Source organism: Gymnodraco acuticeps, unplaced genomic scaffold, assembly GCF_902827175.1.
Source record: "Gymnodraco acuticeps unplaced genomic scaffold, fGymAcu1.1, whole genome shotgun sequence".
In the NCBI taxonomy this organism is placed as follows: Eukaryota; Metazoa; Chordata; class Actinopteri; order Perciformes; family Bathydraconidae; genus Gymnodraco; species Gymnodraco acuticeps.
In genome coordinates, this window is record NW_022989898.1 from 139,480 (window position 1) to 156,081 (window position 16,602).

The window sequence follows — 16,602 nt, forward strand, 5'->3', positions numbered from 1 at the left end:
ACTAACGTATTTCATGTCTGAACCGGTCTGAACACTAAGCTTGTTAGCCATTGACTATAACTTTATGTATCAAACCAAAAATCCACTGACTTCGAGAGGAAGGAACCTAAAGGGCAGAAATCCTGGTTTCAGTCATTCCTGCAGTTCTCTAAATGTATTCAATATTCTATAGGTTATGAAAAAAGACACTTGTGACAGGAGTTATGGATAAAATGTGATTCTCCATCAGTTCTTTATTAGCGCTTGAACAGGGATGTACAGTTACTGGATGGGGAACAGGACAGATCTGCTTTTACTACGATGTGTTCCGCGTCCACACTCATGCATATTGGGGATTTACCAGGTTGACAAGCTTGGAAAAAAATCACATTTTGATTTTTATCTCAACCTTGCCAGCTTCCTGTAGGAGTTTAATGTTATTAATGTGCGGAGCTTCTGGGATTGGTTTCTTCGAGGGCACACAGCTGGAGTGAAGTAAGGAGGTTTCAGTAACAGGAAATGAGGGACTCTGCACATGTGTTGTGCTACTAGCAGCAGTTATAGTAAATTAGGTTTTGTAAACAGTGGCAGAAGGCAGCTGGCAACACTACAGGCAGGAAGTGGTTACAATGGGCCATGAGATACCGACGAGGGGTCTGCCGAGGATATAACACAGATGTCTGGGGAGCGCACTATTGTTAAATCCCACACAAATAAATACGAAACTATCCCTGAAGGATGTGTGTGGAAGTACTTCATTACTGAGCTGCCATGCAACACAACTGGACTTTTTTTAAATACACAACCAGACGATACAAAGCTGACGACACAGGGAGCTGGTGAGTGTCAGAGGCTCAGAATAAGATGTACTCTGGTGAGGTGAACTCTGTCGGATTGAAGCGAGATTGACATGATTTGGGGGAAAGGGGGAGCCAGTTGCTGCATATCTGCTTCAAAGTGGGTTAGATAAAGAGACTTATTGCAAGAAAGGAGTTCAAAATCATCAACATTCCCTTCAACAGTAGGCTCTGTCTGCAATTTTTTTTTCTTTGTTTCTGCTATTGCTAACGTTCCCACAGGTTAGGAAGACAGACTGTGAATCCATTACCAGATTCACGCTTACGATTATTCGCTTTGCATAAATTGGATGAGAAGAATATACCACGATGGGAACACGGATGTTTTCTGCTTTGATTTCAGCCTGATATATATATATATATAGTTTGATAAACCGAATAATAACTGTTATGCCGGATCAATCCAACATAATGCAACGTGGTAGTGATTGATAACGTTTTTTAGGTTCATGTATTCATCCCGGGGAGACATTTTGTTTTGCAACAGTTGTGCAATTTTAGAATAAAACACATTTACACACATTTAGAGAAACATAAGAAGTTGAAGTATGTGCAAAATGTGCAATAAAAGTCTTCTTGTTGCCGTGTAGACAAATATATCTGTGGGATTCTTAAGAAACAATTCAGTTTCTTTCTCCGTTAAGGTTTGAATACAGAGTGATATAGTTAATGAAGTCACTCACACAGTGCTGAGCCCACAGATGAAGCCGGTTCCTAGCATTAGCTTAAAGGTCCCCTTGTATACTGTTTTTCAATATATGACAGGTCTCAGATACAAAACATGTCTCTGAAGTGTTTGGCTCCAAACACCAAACAGATCATTGCACCATTAGCCAATCACCTTGGTTGCTGATTGGCTAATGGTTACCAAGCCAAAACATCGTTATGACATCATAAAGTGGCCAAAATCTGATCAGCTCATTTTCAGACAGGTTTTTATATAACTGGGTCAGGACAAAAAGAGAGAGAATCTTTGTTCCTGAAACTTCCAGAATCTCTTTACACAGAGGGGACACATGTTGATGTAGAAAAGACATGAAGAAGTGGATGTTGCACAATAGGTGACCTTTAATAATTAGCATCTAAACATGCAAGTGGTATCAATCTTCTCATCTAGCTCTCTGCGAGAAAGCGGCTGAGCAAGTTTCCTGAAATATCAGACTTATTTTTGAGGGAAGAATGAATGGTGGAAGTGCATGGGAATCTTCACATTTCACACACACTGACAGGATGCAGAGAGTGAGGCTGGATGTTGCACACAGACATTCATCACCTGCCCTTCGAGCCCCTGTGATTGGCCGAGCAGTGCTTACATCTTCACCCACACTCTCTCTGTCCGTCGTGCTCCATCCCCGGTGCCCTACTTCAGGAAGGAGTCAAGCTTTCGTTCGATGTTGGCGAAGGAGTCGTCACCCATGTAGTCGATCTGGCCCGCTTCCCAACGCTGCTTCCTCTCATTTGATGAAAGCTTTGGGGGGGGTGGAGGTGCCGGGTGCTCTCTCACATCCTGGTGAAGCTCTCCCTGCGTGACGGACAGAGAATGAATGATTTAATTCAACAGGACTGCAGCAATACTCTATAAGGACAGGTTTCCCAACACTTAGTGAAGTCAGCTCAACTGACCGCTGTTTTCTAACCATAATCAGTTCATGGAGGCGTTTCGTCAGGGCGCTCGAAGTACAAACAAGACCTTTGACAACACTCTAAGATAAGAGTGGAATTTCTCAGATGATAAAAGCGTACATAACATCTGGCTTTCAGTAGATCAATACCAATATATAATGGACATTACATAGGGAGAAAAGAGTCCACAACAAAGTTCAACTATTTAAACAAATCCTGGATATTACTGACTTACTCCTCCACCTAGAAATCCAATTAGTTTCAAAAGTGTATGTGCACTGGAGACACTTTAACTCCTGCAAGTAACATATTGGTAAACAGTACACTTCCTCAACTCTGAACACACAGAAACTTTTGCCACCTTAGCAGATAAATGAGTACTCTCTAAAACCCATTTTTAAATAGAGGTGGACTTAAAATCTTGACTATGTGCACATGTTGATAGAAACAACAAAACCTCCCTTATACACTTGCTGCTTCAGCCCCAACTGGTCTATTATGACCGGTAACATGGTGGCTAATGTTAGTAAACTTCACAATGACATGAATCTGTAATATGAGTAATGACACAGATTTTCCCTCAGCTTCAGTCACGTTGCTTAATATTGATGCCTTTTTTTGGTAAACTGACTTATTGCGCCGTTATTCCGTATTTACCACTCTTGGCCTGGCTTAAATCAAGTGTAAAGACCTTTATTTAAACACTAAAACACACAGCCAAAGCCACTGTTAGACTCAAGGACTTTCCCACGATGGGCTGGTATAAACTTGTCGGTGTGACACAAGATTCAAACAGTCAGTTTCAGGAAACTTTTTTACTGCCGCCCTTGTTACGACAGACCGCCTGGTAACTTCCTGCTCCTCAGTGAAGTCGTGAATATTTGCTAGAGACCGAGCATCCTGCATGTTTCATCGACAACAGCGAGCTATTTATTCATTCACGCCTCAACCGAGAGGCCTTTAAACACCAGTAGCAACAAACGGGACTTTTGGCAACAGATCGGTGCTGAGGAATGTGGAACAAATCCACTTTTTCTTGCTTTTGTCGCAACCACAAGTAGCCAGTGTTTTCATTTTAAGCTCCAGTTAAAGAGGCGTCATCATGTGGCCCTTGGTGATTGGAACATTGAATGATAGATTTGCACATTTTGAAGATGCGCCAGAGAAAGCAGACTTCACTTAGTAATAACAGGTTTCACCACAGTCATAATTATGCAACAGGCGAAACACGCAATCACAGCCAGAATGCTCCTAGGTTTGGAAACATTCAGCCCCCACAGCCTACGACCGATCGCTCTCTCTGGAGTACAAATACTTCGTTACTGTACTTAAGTATATTTTTCTGGTATCAGTACTTTACTCCACTACTTATTTTTCTAACGACTTTTTACTTCTTACATTTTGAACACAAATATCTGTACTTTCTACTTCTAAAGGCTGGTTCCTTTAGTTTGAATGTGTGTTTGGTGCGTGATCATTATTCTTTAGAGTCATTGCGTGCCTATTGATTTGAACACGATCCGTGTATCCATCATTTCCTGGTCTTCTCTAAAGAAGAGGGACCAATGGAAACGTTGTCATGTTGCCGTTGTTCAGCATGGAAACATTCATTAGCTAACAATGACATTATTGTTCTATTAATATAAAGGGAGGTCAGGTACTCTTTAAAACAGCTGCTAGTTATGGGTACTTTTTACTGAAGCCCATACTTCGCTACTTTTACTTGAGTAAAGAAGTTTAGTCAGTACTTCTACTTTTACCAGAGTATTTTCAAACACGAGTATCTGTACTGCTACTTAAAGTAAAGGATGTGTGTGCTTTTGCCATCTCTGGCTTTCTCACACACTTGAACATCACGTATCTCCTCGCTGCCCTCCACGAAGCCGCTCGTGAACGCAGAGTCTCCGTAGGCATGCTGCAGTAACGGCTGCACTGATTTGGCGTACAGCTGCCACCACAGGAGCAGGTAGTCTGGGTGCAGTTGGCACTGGTCAGGAGGCAGGGAGTGACCTCTGACCTCGCCCCTCTGGTTGTCATAGGAGTAGCTCCAGGGCTTCACCTTTCCCAGAAAGTGTACCACCTTGGCGTCATGGCCGTACCTGTGAAAACATAACAGGCATTGTTTATTTTAGACGGCAGGGATGAAAGAGTCTTAGTTTTGTGAAACTTCATTTTGTGACTGCAAACCTATTCAAACTTTGTCTAAGAGAAAGAAACATGCAGTACAGATTTTAACAGAAAGGACACACACACACACACACACACACACACCACACACACACACACACACACACACACACACACACACACACACACACACACACACACACACACACACACACACACACACACACACACACACACACACACACACACACACACACACACACACACACACACACACACACACACACACACACACACACACACACACACACACACACACACACACACACACACACACACACACACACACACACACACACACACACACACACACACACAACCTTTGAACTGACCTTGGATAAGCTTTAAGCCTCATAACACAAAAAGCACCCTGAAGTTACACAAGGCTGCACATGAATGTATGGAAATGTTCTGTGTGTGTGTGTGTACTGACTGTTTGAAAGCTGGCAGGTAGGAGTAGATGGAGATACTGCTGAGGTTGTAAATGAAGGGAAGGTGTTTGGAAATATCTTTCGTCGCCCAGGTGTTAAAGTAACTGTTGAGGACCCCCTGATCTCCCCCTGCAGACATGAAGACACACACAAATGCATTTAAAATGTTTCTGCTTGAGTTCAAAGACAGCTTATTTGATCGGATTTGTCTTCTGTGGTTGCAGAAACACATTCAGACAAACTATAGTGAATTCCTGAATGGTCAACCTGCCACACTCATTCCCAAACAATGTGTCTTTTCCGACTTGTGCAAATAGAAAAGGAATGCTGACAAAGCCTTGAGAGGATGGCAGATCTATGTTACAGATGGCTGATCTATGTAACAGAGTTGAATGCAGACAAACAGAGGGGAGGAGGCAATGAGAGGACAAGGTCACACCAGGTCAGATTGAAATGAGGACATACTATACGTTTGTGTGGGAAGAGAAAGAGAAGTTGCGGGAACATTTTATGCATTCTTTAGAAACAAATGCTTTTCTCATTACAAATGGTTGAGGAAACGCATGCAGTTAACTGGTTCATGTTTACACTGCCAAAATAAAACTAGGGCTTATAAAAACTGGAATATATCAGAGTTTGGTACGTTTCAAGTCTTTGCACTCATGGCCCAAATCAAGGCTGACAAGTCCTAAACTGGGAGTTTTCTGTCCTATGCAAGTTTAGGTTATTCACCCAATCTAGTGCAATTTTTCATTACTACAATTTGTTGTTCACCATGTAGATCTTGTATGCTTCTAACTCAGTAACGTAACTCGTTGGGCTTTAAGGTTCTCTCCTGCAACTCGATTGAAAGAATCGAAATGACAGAGATTTAAACATCGGGCTCGAAACAAACTATCAACTATTTATAAGTCAGAAGGCCAAGTCCAAGGGAAGCCACGAGTTATTTATGTCAAATAGACTCAGGTCCTCACCAATGGAATAAAGTAATATACTCTTCAAATAAGCTCTGTCCAGCCTGTCATCCCTGCTCAGAGATACTGTTGCAGTCCAAGAGTCTTTCACTAGAGAGTTATCCTTCACATTGCTTACACTTGAATGCATTCCTCTAGTCTCTTCAGATTATGTTCTCGTGTGCACTTTTAGCAACGGAAAAAGAAACACTCACCGTCGAAGCTGCCGTTTTCACTGCAGAACGTGATCAGCTTCTCGTGCGTCTCATTGGACGGTGTGAAGACAAACACCCCGGAGTTGAAACAATCTGGCCAACCGGGATCCGGCGCTGCTGATAACTCCTCTCTCTCGAAGAGTTCATCTATATTTGACAGCACCTGCAAATATGAGGAGTTTCATTCATCAATATTTACACAGAAAATGCAGAAGTCTGGGACAGGTGTTTAAACTTGATGGCAGTTGTCATGCAGCTGAAAGATTATATGACTGCAAGGATATCAGATATATCAGTGTGCCGTGAATTGGATATTAAATGGTCCCTTGATGTAATAAAGACTGAAGCACTCTTTTGTACACTAGTCAATATTAAAATTAAATGCAAAAGTTAATTCTACGTCAAATCTATCTTAAAGAGTCTTGAAAACATTGTCCTTAGTGATTGTAATTTATGTTTCCTTAATTCTTGTCTTGTTAGGATCTGAAAAAAAGTCAGAATCACATTGAAGACTATTTAATTTGTTGTTGCTTCTTCTGTACACTCTCTGTCAGCTTTATTTTCTCACCATTGTGTCTGCGTCCATGAACACACACTTGCTGTAGTGTGTGAGGGTCCAGCAGTGCAGTTTTGTGAACGTGACTCCCAGGTCCGGACGTTTCATCAGGGACAGATGAGCCGCATCGCCCGAGTCCAAGACGTCCACCACACGCACCTCATCAAAAATGGTTCCTAGTACATCTCTACACCACAGAAGGTGAGATTTGTGTCAGTCGGATATTGCCATTAGACAATTTTTCACCAAACTTCAGCCGTGTGTGTGTGTTACCTGCAAGGTTCTGCAACATGCGGCCCTATGAGAGCGACCAGCTTCTTGGTTGTGTTGTGGTTTCGTAACGACTGGCCGAGAACCATCGCTCCTTTGGCGTAGTTATCTGTTGTGGCCAGCGTCACAAAAGCTTGGTCTGCTTGGACACACACACACACACACCTTTATCAGAATGACTTTAAAGGAATAACTACTAACCACTCTCATGGATTATTTTTAAGTAAAGTTCAGTTATGCAAATGATATCTTCTAGGAAATGCAGTTTATTCGGATTATCAAGGTGCCGAATGTGATCATATATTGCAGAACAGCAACCTCAGTAATCAGTAAAAGGTTGTTTGGCATTTTGGGTGAAAATATGGGTTTACAACGGCCTCATAACTCGTGAATTTCATAAGGGAAAACATTCCTGGATGGTTTGCAAAAGCATTAAAACCACTCAATTCCACAGCAGACTATTTATAACATCTTCTCCCATAAGAGAGGTCAAGGGGAATACAGCCAAACGTTATTGTTAAGTTAAGTTAGAAATGTCTCTGTTTTTATAACCTCGAAAGATAATGTCTGTGTTGTTCACACAGGACTGTTGCAGCGAGCTTTGAGCATTTCAACTTGGTATTAAAGTAGGTCAACTTCCCTCAGACAGGAATAGTAGAAAGCTAAATGTTGTTTACTTTCCACCACAGACTTTCTGCTCAAACCATCAGTGCCTCTGTCTCCTAATTTGACAGCAAACTGCGTGAAATCAACGCTCTTTTCTCCGCTTTTTCGTCCAGAACAAACATGAACCGTGACACTCACTGTCTCATTCTGTCCTAATGAATTCCTTCGTCTGGCCTATTGTATGAAGTCCAGTGTCTGATGTGTCCCCCATGCATAAATTAAGAACAACAGGGGGCACTCTGTGTTTCTGCTGAGAGTTGGTCCAGAGCCAGCAGATAGTGTAGTATTCATCAAGCTGAATGTGTTTGCAGTCGGGGGCTTCCGGGAAACCTAATCTGAGACGCACGGTTGCTAGGGTCTGTTTCGAGGAACTATAAACTATCAAAAGAGTACCAGGCCAAACAGGAAACATGTCGAGTTCCCACAGAGTCGTCTGAGGCTACCTACAGGAAAGCCATATGACCTACTGGGTCTGATGCCTTTTAAAATCACAAGGACAGATATTTTTAAGTAAGATATTGTTTGTTTAAATTGTTAGAAATATTGTTATCTAGCATGAGTGCACCAATAAAAAATACAATGTAGTATTTAACTAACAATATGGGACATTTATATCCAGTATATTCTATTTTATGTGTCAAATGTATTACTGTGCGCTTAGAGATTGAATGGTAAGTTTTATTTAAGGACATTCACATTGTTTCCTGTATGTATAAACTTATATATATAATCTTAATATGATGCTAATGTAGTACTCTCTTTCTGGCTGTATAGTTACTGTTATACATCCTTTAGTAGAGCAAACCGTTTATTTTCCTAATTATACTTTTTTTAGGGATGTCTTAATAATAATAATAATAATAATAGGTGTGACACCAGAGCCTTTTATTTGTAATGTAAAAAAAACTAAAACCTCAAGGCCACGCACTGTGGCGCACGTCCGCACTGAGAAACAACATGTCAAGTTACTTTAAGGACCTCACTTTAACCCAGGAAGTTAAAGGGTATACTTTACAAAATAAAACCAAAAGTGAGATATGGGTTTAATTGTTAAAAGTATTTTTATTTTTATATTAGTAAGCATTTTCCCAAAGCTAAATCATTCTTCCTTAAATTGCTTGTTTGATTCGACCAACTACTCAAAATATATAATAAATATTGCATTTACTAACATAAGTTGCAGTAACATCAATACATTTAATTGAAATAATGTTGAATGTAAATTCCAAATGTAGTGTTTATACTACAACCAGTTTGACTTACTGATGATAAATGACAGTAAAATGATTGCAGATGACTTTCTTGATGGTAGACTATTTAATGTATCAGCTAATCATTTAAACACACAGGGTTTTTTTTCTTAAATTAAGTTTTTTTATTTCATAGCTGATTGTGTAACAACGCAGGGGTCACTTTAAAGGAATAGTGCAACATTTAGGGAGATTAGATTATCTGCTTTCTTGTGAGTGATTCGATCAGTTAAAATCTATTTCACTCATAGTAGCCTAGTGTGCTGAAGATATGAAGCTGCATACTGCTGCTGTTCTGTCTTGATTAGCTAATCGGCTAAAATGTCAATGGAGAAATCATCAATGTTGGTGATGCAATGCGGGCCTACATCATTTCCACCTTCCCACAACCTGACAGGCGGGTTCAAAATCTACACTTCCACTCTCTGAGTTTAACTCAACATCAGATCTAGTTCAATGATCATATTAGTTATAATAAATGTTGGTGATGTTAAAGAAATTAAAGATATGATTGAGATACTTTAAGTGACAGTACTGACACATGTATTCTCCTGCTTTTACATCTGCAAGTATCAAGTGGTGTAAAGTAACTATAAGTACCTTTACTCAACTACTGTGTTTAAGTTCAAATTTGAGGTACTTCTACTTTACTTGAGTATTTCCATGTTATGCTACTTTGTACTTCTATTCCACTACAATTCAGAGGTAAATAGTGTACTTTTACTCCACTACATGTATTTAATACCTTTAGTTACTTCACAGATTTTGATTAATGATGTGAAATCTAATCAAGTTAGAGGGGCGTTGGGGGCGTTGGGGGTGGTGGTGGCGAAGTCCATAGGGACTTGGCTTGGCAACTGGAAGGTCACCAGTTCAAGTCCCAGCAAGACCAAGTGCTACCGAGGTGTCCCTGAGCAAGGCACCGTTCCCTACACTGCTCCCCGGGCGCCGTTCAAAATGGCAGCACACTGCTCCTAACACTAGGATCAAATGCAGAGAAACAATTTCCCCACGGGGATTAATAAAGTATATCAAAGTATCAAAGTGTTAAATCAGACTTTAGTTCCACCTGGAGTAAATCCACAAGCTACCCTGCAGTATACAAAGTCATTCAAACTAGCTGCACCTTTACCAACTTTGAGAACACTTTAATGATCAATCATTATAAAACATATCATATATATTATTCTGAAATGGACCAATCTGCACAAGGACTACTTTTACTTTTGGTACTTTAAGTATATTTTGATGCTAAGACTTTTCTACTTTAACTTGAGTAACATTATGAATGCAGGACTTTTACTTGTAACAGAGTAGGCTATACTCTGGTACTTCTACTTTCACTCAAGTACAAGATCTGAGTACTTATACAACCTCTGAGGTATCTTTTATAACCAAGGTTTAAGGTTATATGAAATATGGCTATGTGTTAAATAAAAAATCTATCTGATTATTTAAACCCTCAAATAGTGATTTCAGTAGTGGTTAGGCAATATTCAAAATTATAGAGCAAAGATGACAAACAATTACAAATATATAATTTAGAAAATTATTGTATTTTCTTTCACTAGTCTTTACTATTACATTACAGCTTTTGGTTACTCAACATTAGTTGTATTTTCACTAGTAAACTGTAACCGGAAGTGTCGTTTTTATTGTCGACAGCTTTACTTAGGTCCAATCCGCAGCAGCAATTCATCATATAAAAAAGGAAAAAAAGAAATACCTTTTCAATGTCCGCAATATATAACATTACAGCACTAATAATACAACTCATCGCCTCGTTTATGTCCGCGTGCCAGCAGCAGTGCATGCGCGTGGCAGCAGGTGTTTACTGCAGCGTTTGCTCTAAAATTCGCGATATTTCGGGAGAACCGGGCAGGATGCGCATCCCCGGTCCAGTCCCGGAAAACGGGCCGGGTTCCAGTGTCAGTTAGCGGCTGTGAGTGTCGCGGAGCCCCGGAGAATCTTACCCGACATGGTGTGAGGAGGAGAGTCCGCCTTGGGGTTCGCGATGGAGGCTTTGTACTGCGAAGGGCAGAGGCTTAGCAGCTGGGAGCAGTCCAACACAGGAATTAAACCCCACATTTTCCGGGTCATGTGACCAGTGACAATCTACACGCCCCCCTGTGCGTAGAAATAAAACTGTTGTAGTGTCGATGATGATGAGACTGAAGTCATACATCAGCAAAAATATAGAAATGCTCTTCAAAATAAAAGCAATGCATAGCAATAAAGGAACATACCATATTATTACATGGTAGCTTGGATGCATTAGATTAATGTTGCAGCTACTAAAGGTGGGGATCATTTCTAATTTACAAGAAAACAAGCATCATTTAATTTGTTAAATACTATGTTTTGATCATCTAAATCTGCAATGAGAAGGCCCTATCTGTTAAATCTTGTGAAATATAAAAGAAACAACCAATTCCTCTGAAATGTATAGTGAAGTAGAAAGTAGTTTCAGTTTCAGAAGTACTCAAAGTTGTGGTGTAGTAAAGTACAGCAATTGAATACATGTATATTATGTTGGAGTTACAGTCCTGAATGTTTCCACTTTAGTTTCAGATGATATGTAAACCAGTTATATTTCCTAAGAACCAAGCTCAGAAAGTGTTATCGTTATAGTGAAAAGTAATTGTTGTTTTTATTACAAATTCAGAGAGACATAGTTTCCCCAGAGGAAGTCATACAGATGAGTCAATGATACAAAAAGTGCATTTCGGCAGCGGCCTACTTATTGACTGAATTCAACTAATTTAAGAAGTTTAATGCAACATGCAGCAGCAACAGAGCGCCAGGATTACCTTTACTGCACTCCTCTACCTCCCTAAGAAAAACAGGAAGATTATTTGATCTAAATTTAAGTCAGCACTGCCTCTGAGTGGTCAAGACTTCACATTGCAGCTGAATTAAGCATCCAAGGCTCAATCAAACATGGACAGACATGCAGGGGAGTGGGGATGATCTATTAATATTATATTAAACATACAAGGGAGAGCGCACTCACTGGTGTACTCATTACAACAAAAATCAAGCCAGAAGGGCACTCCCTTGTGGTCGAAAACATGATAAAGTAGTGCAATAAAATGTTTTAATGTTCCCAAGAGTTAAAAAGAGACTTTAGAGAGTTGCTTTTTGTTTTTGTTTATTCAAAATGACATACCGATATCTATGACTATTTTATCTTTGCAGAAGCACAGTATTATTTCTACTTCAAGAAACATTTAAAACCCTTCCATGCATGAATTATGAAGTGTTTTTATTGCTCTTGGGGCATGAAAAACAAGATTTTAACAGGACAGTATGCGTTAAAGTCTAAACTGAAAACTTGTACATTTGGAAAAAATGACAAATAAAGATGTGCAAACTTCAAATTACATTATAATAACTTAAGTATATATATTTAAGGCCCAAAAAGATACTGCAGATGAAGTATTTTCAAGAAGAACAGTAGCAGTAACAGTATGAATTTTAGTTGAAATAGCCAGTGATGCATGACGTCCAGGCGAATAATCATGATTTCCTGCAAACATAAAATCAATACTTTGACAATTTATGAATTATATGATTCCTTAGTTGTTACTTGATGTCACCAAATGTTTTATACCTGCAGGGAGCGCTTTCCATGAAAAGATTGGCAGGATATCGGTAGGTGACTTGGTCCATCTGGCTTTCTGTCGTTCATCTTGGTTTAGAGACATTTATCATGCACTTGCACTGACTTTCCACTGAGTAGCAGTGTATGGGATGATGCAATAGGGTCCTATGTAATGGCTGATGGTGCAACTATGCCATCAAAACCCATGCATGTACAAGAAAACCCCTTTTGAAAAGCTGTCCACTGTAGCCTCTATGCGTGAAAGGGTTACATTATGAGAACAATGCTATGCTATGCCAGTAATATCTTTTGGCTTTAAGCTCATATAGTAAATTAATTGAAGTGTCACAATTGTTACATGCTTGATTATTACAGTATTCAAGGCCATTATTATTTCCTTTTTTAAGCAAATGACAATTAGCTTTATCAACATTGTTATTAGCCATTAGCTCTTTTTAGTTAGCCACTGTTTTACAGTAGCAGCGGGCTAGCCTCACGCGCAGGGGCGGTTCTAGGGGGGGCCAGTGCCCCCCTAACACTGACTTCTGACCCCCCTGTGGCCCCCCCTGTGGCTCCCATTAGCATTCACGGGTCTCCAACACATCGATCACGAGCTACCGGTATCTCGCAAGCCCTCAATCGCCCCCACTTTACAAATATGTTTCTTTGTTGTTTTTTTAACAAGCCGTCATCGCCACGGAGGAGCACACAGCCTCTGTGAGCGAGCGAGCGAGACAGAGATCTAGAGAGAGCACACCTTTATCTATTTAATGTGTTTGTTACATGCCGTAGTGTTTGTGTGGGTGTGTGTGTCTTTTTCTCTCTCCCTCTGATTCCCCAGGTGCAGCCTGATTGTCCCCAGGTGCAGCCTCTCCCCAGGTGCTCCCAATCCTCAATCAGAGCCTCTATAAAGGACCTGAGGAAGGCTGCAGTCGCGCTCTCCTTCTCCTCTGGCTGCATCATATCTCTGTCTCTGTGTGAGGCCTGTGTTCTTGAATTGTTAGATGTGCTCCAGTTTACCTTTTCGTGTATTGTTTATTTTAGTTTGCAAGTTGGCTGGTGAGCCCTTTTTCTTTTGTCCATTAAAACATCATTTTGTGGCTTCAGTAGACAGTTTCCTCTCCTTTTTCTCTCGCCCGGTTATTTTGGTGTTTTGTTACTTCCCTTTGTACCCCTAGTTAGGAGGGAACGTGACAAATGGGGGCTCGTCCGGGATCTTGAGACAAACAGTGAGTATCTGTTTGCGGTTTAGCGTTGATATTGTGTTTGGTAGCATTGGCTGTTTAAATTTGAGGGGAAAAAAACATTGTGGTTAAAAACTTCCTCAGTTTAGATAGGGTAGTGTCTAGCTGGGCTGACTGAGTCCTTTCTTCAGGCACTCCTTTATTATTTTGCCTTTTTTATTTTTGAGGTAATCCTGGGTGGGGATTTATTCCCTGTTGGGCAGTGGCGGGCCGTGCATTTGACACCTAGGCCTTCAGTGATGTCCGACACAGTCCTACCTGAATTATTGTTTGTGGACAGGTGGTAATGCAAGTCTGTGTTGTTCTCAGCAAGCAAAGAAAGAAGCTCCACGTAGTTTCCTCTGTTTCTGGACTCGGTGCTTTCATCATGTCCCCTAAATGAAAGTTCCTGTTTACCCAAAAACAGGACACAATCAATCAGTCTTTTCAATATTTCCCTATTTTTGTTCACCCTTTCGTTGTGGAGCTCCGTTTCCCGTCGCACTTGTTCGTTGAGCTGTAGATCCACTCGGGTGTCCCCAAAGGTTTTCAAAAGCACCATTGCTTGTAAGTGCCCAGCCGTGCTTTGGTGTCTCGTTGCTGCCTTGGTTAGACAACTCAAGTTTGCAAATCCAGTGTGGCTCCAAACACCAAATCGATCATTTGCAAATAGCAGGCATTCCCAGCAGTACAATTTGCAGTGCCTCTCGGAGGCTGTGAGCCAGGGGTACCGCTCGTAGTTAGTGATTTGAAAGTGGCGGACAAACCCTTTTCCCCGCTGTGATAGGCTCGCTGGCGTCGGGGTTGGCCGTTCTCTTCTCACAATGTCTAGCTTTTCTTGAAAAGTTCGTCTTGAAAATGGCGTTGTAATTATATCTGCGACCAAATCGATCTCTTCTCCTTCAGCCATTGTGGGTTGAAAAAAAAACAGCTTGTAGAAATCTACACAAATTAGCTCGTTCAAATTCAAGTTCAGTTTGCTAGCTCTACATAGCTCTGCCTCTCAATAGTGCGTATCCAATCAAAAGACGTGCACGTGCTGACGTCATCGTACGCCTGCTAGCTGGCCCGTTGTCGCCAACTCAAAATCTGATTGGTTAACGCCACAGTTTTGTTTCCGTTCACTTTAAGCTACAGGCGCCCGCACTGTTGATTCTGAAGGCCTAAGGGCAGATTTATTGGACCCTGGCAACACATTATGGCTGAAATATGATTGGATAAAAGCTCTAACATAAAGGCCAGCCCTCCAAATCTTGTTCTGAGGCTGGAAGCAGCGCAACCAAGAGGAAAGCTATGAAATGAAAAGAATAGACTATGGGGAATAATTTAATACATATTTGTGGAAAAAATATATCAAAATTAAATTTATATTCTGATGATGTTTAGGCCAGCAGAGAAGGCCTTGCTGGCCCTGACGGCCCACCACTGCTGTTGGGGGCAGGCGTTTCAGGGTTTCGGCCGCTGATGTTTGCCTTTTTAAAGTCGCCTCGAGCCCGGCATGCTCCAGAAGATAGTTAGGTAAGTTTGGTAGGCAGGATCTGGGGAAGTTTGTAAAAAAAAAAAATAATAATAAAAAAAAATTGTAAGTAGCCGTTGCTAAGGATGGTTTTTTGTTTTGGAGCAGTTTGTGGCCAGTCCTACTGTGGGTCAGCTAGACGGGTGCAGGAAGGTTGATTTGCGGTTAGTTGCTGACCACTATCACGTTTCTGTCGCCTCTGCTCTTGTTAAAAGTGAACTCAAGGCTACTTTGCTAACTGGACTAGTTGAACAGGGGGTTTTGAGTCTGCCTACTTTAGTGGAATCTCCTGGCACGGTAGCCGGGGCTGTAGCAGCAGTATCTCATGGTGGAGGCCGCATTGGTGTTACTCCTGGTGTTCAGAGTGCTACGGAACAGGCAACACTTTTCACCATACCTCAGTTTGGCTCGTTTTCGGCAGGATCCTCACCTACGGGGTCTAAATTAGATGCCAGGGTAAAAGTGCGTATGGCTCGTCTCCAGTGGGAGAAGGAGGAGCGTGATAGGGATTTTCAGCTCAGGAGGGAGCTGGAGATCAGGAAGTTGGAGGCAGACACTGCTGTCCGGATGTGTTAGCTAGAGCTCCAAGCAGCTGTGGTGGGTGATTCTGCTGTTACACACTCTGGTCCTGCTGCCTCCTTCGACGTGAGTAGGCATATTTCTTTGGTCCCTGTGTTTCCTATTTTGGTGCATTTGAGCGCATTGCTGCTGCTCTGCGCTGGCCAGAAGATGTTTGGGCCATACTTGTACAGTGCAAGCTAGTCGGCAAGGCTCAGGAGGCTTTCTCTTCTCTTTCTGTCGAGGACAGTTTGGTTTAATGAGAATGTGAAAGGTTCGGTTCTCAGGGCATATGAGCTGGTGCCTGAGGCCTACAGGCAGTGTTTTCGCGGCCTGGAGAAAACTCCTGGCCAGACGTATGTGGACTTCGCGAGGGAGAAGAAAGTCCTCTTTGACAGGTGGTGTAGAGCTTGTAAAGCTGATGACATTACTTCAGTGTGTGAGCTGGTGATGTTGGAGGAGTTTAAAAGCTGTGTACTGGAGCGTACGGTAGTCTATCTGAACGAGCAGAAAGTAACTACCCTTCAGCAGGCTGCCACCCTGGCAGACGAATTTGCACTGATACACAAGAGCGTTTTTTTTCAGCGTGATCCTCCTCAGCGGGACACTTATCGTAGAGCTCCTGACAATTACGTTCCCTGTGCCAGTGTTCCAGTGTTGGATCCCAGGCTAGACAGAGCTTGTTTTTTTTGTCGTGACCCAGGTCATGTGATA

The 16,602-nt window shown here is 41.5% G+C and overlaps 1 protein-coding gene across 2 annotated transcripts; it reads right to left on the minus strand.

Moving 5' to 3' along the window:
• Positions 1–201: 201 nt before the first annotated feature.
• LOC117539521 (glycogenin-1-like) lies at positions 202–11,127 on the minus strand. Of its 2 annotated transcripts, none has more exons than XM_034205724.1 (7): positions 10,961–11,127; positions 7,075–7,210; positions 6,814–6,988; positions 6,246–6,408; positions 5,080–5,206; positions 4,306–4,558; positions 202–2,358 (listed from the first exon to the last, which is right to left on the minus strand). In XM_034205724.1, exons 1-7 carry the CDS (start codon positions 11,085–11,087, stop codon positions 2,197–2,199), a joined length of 1,143 nt encoding a protein of 380 aa, XP_034061615.1. In that variant the 5' UTR covers positions 11,088–11,127; the 3' UTR covers positions 202–2,196. The 2 variants fall into 2 exon arrangements, with proteins under 2 accessions (XP_034061615.1, XP_034061608.1); XM_034205717.1 differs by having other exon boundaries at positions 7,075–7,213; positions 10,961–11,090.
• Between the last annotated feature and the right edge of the window lie 5,475 nt (positions 11,128–16,602).

Bases quoted from the DNA above. Each gene is read 5' to 3' on its own strand.
- LOC117539521 (XM_034205717.1), bottom strand. From the start codon at position 11,087: ATGACCCGGAAAATGTGGGGTTTAATTCCTGTGTTGGACTGCTCCCAG. The intron at 6,989-7,074 runs GTAACACACACA...TCTGTGGTGTAG, and splicing joins CATGTTGCAGAACCTTGCAG to AGATGTACTAGGAACCATTT. The intron at 5,207-6,245 runs GTGAGTGTTTCT...TCATGTCTGCAG, and splicing joins TGAAAACGGCAGCTTCGACG to GGGGAGATCAGGGGGTCCTC.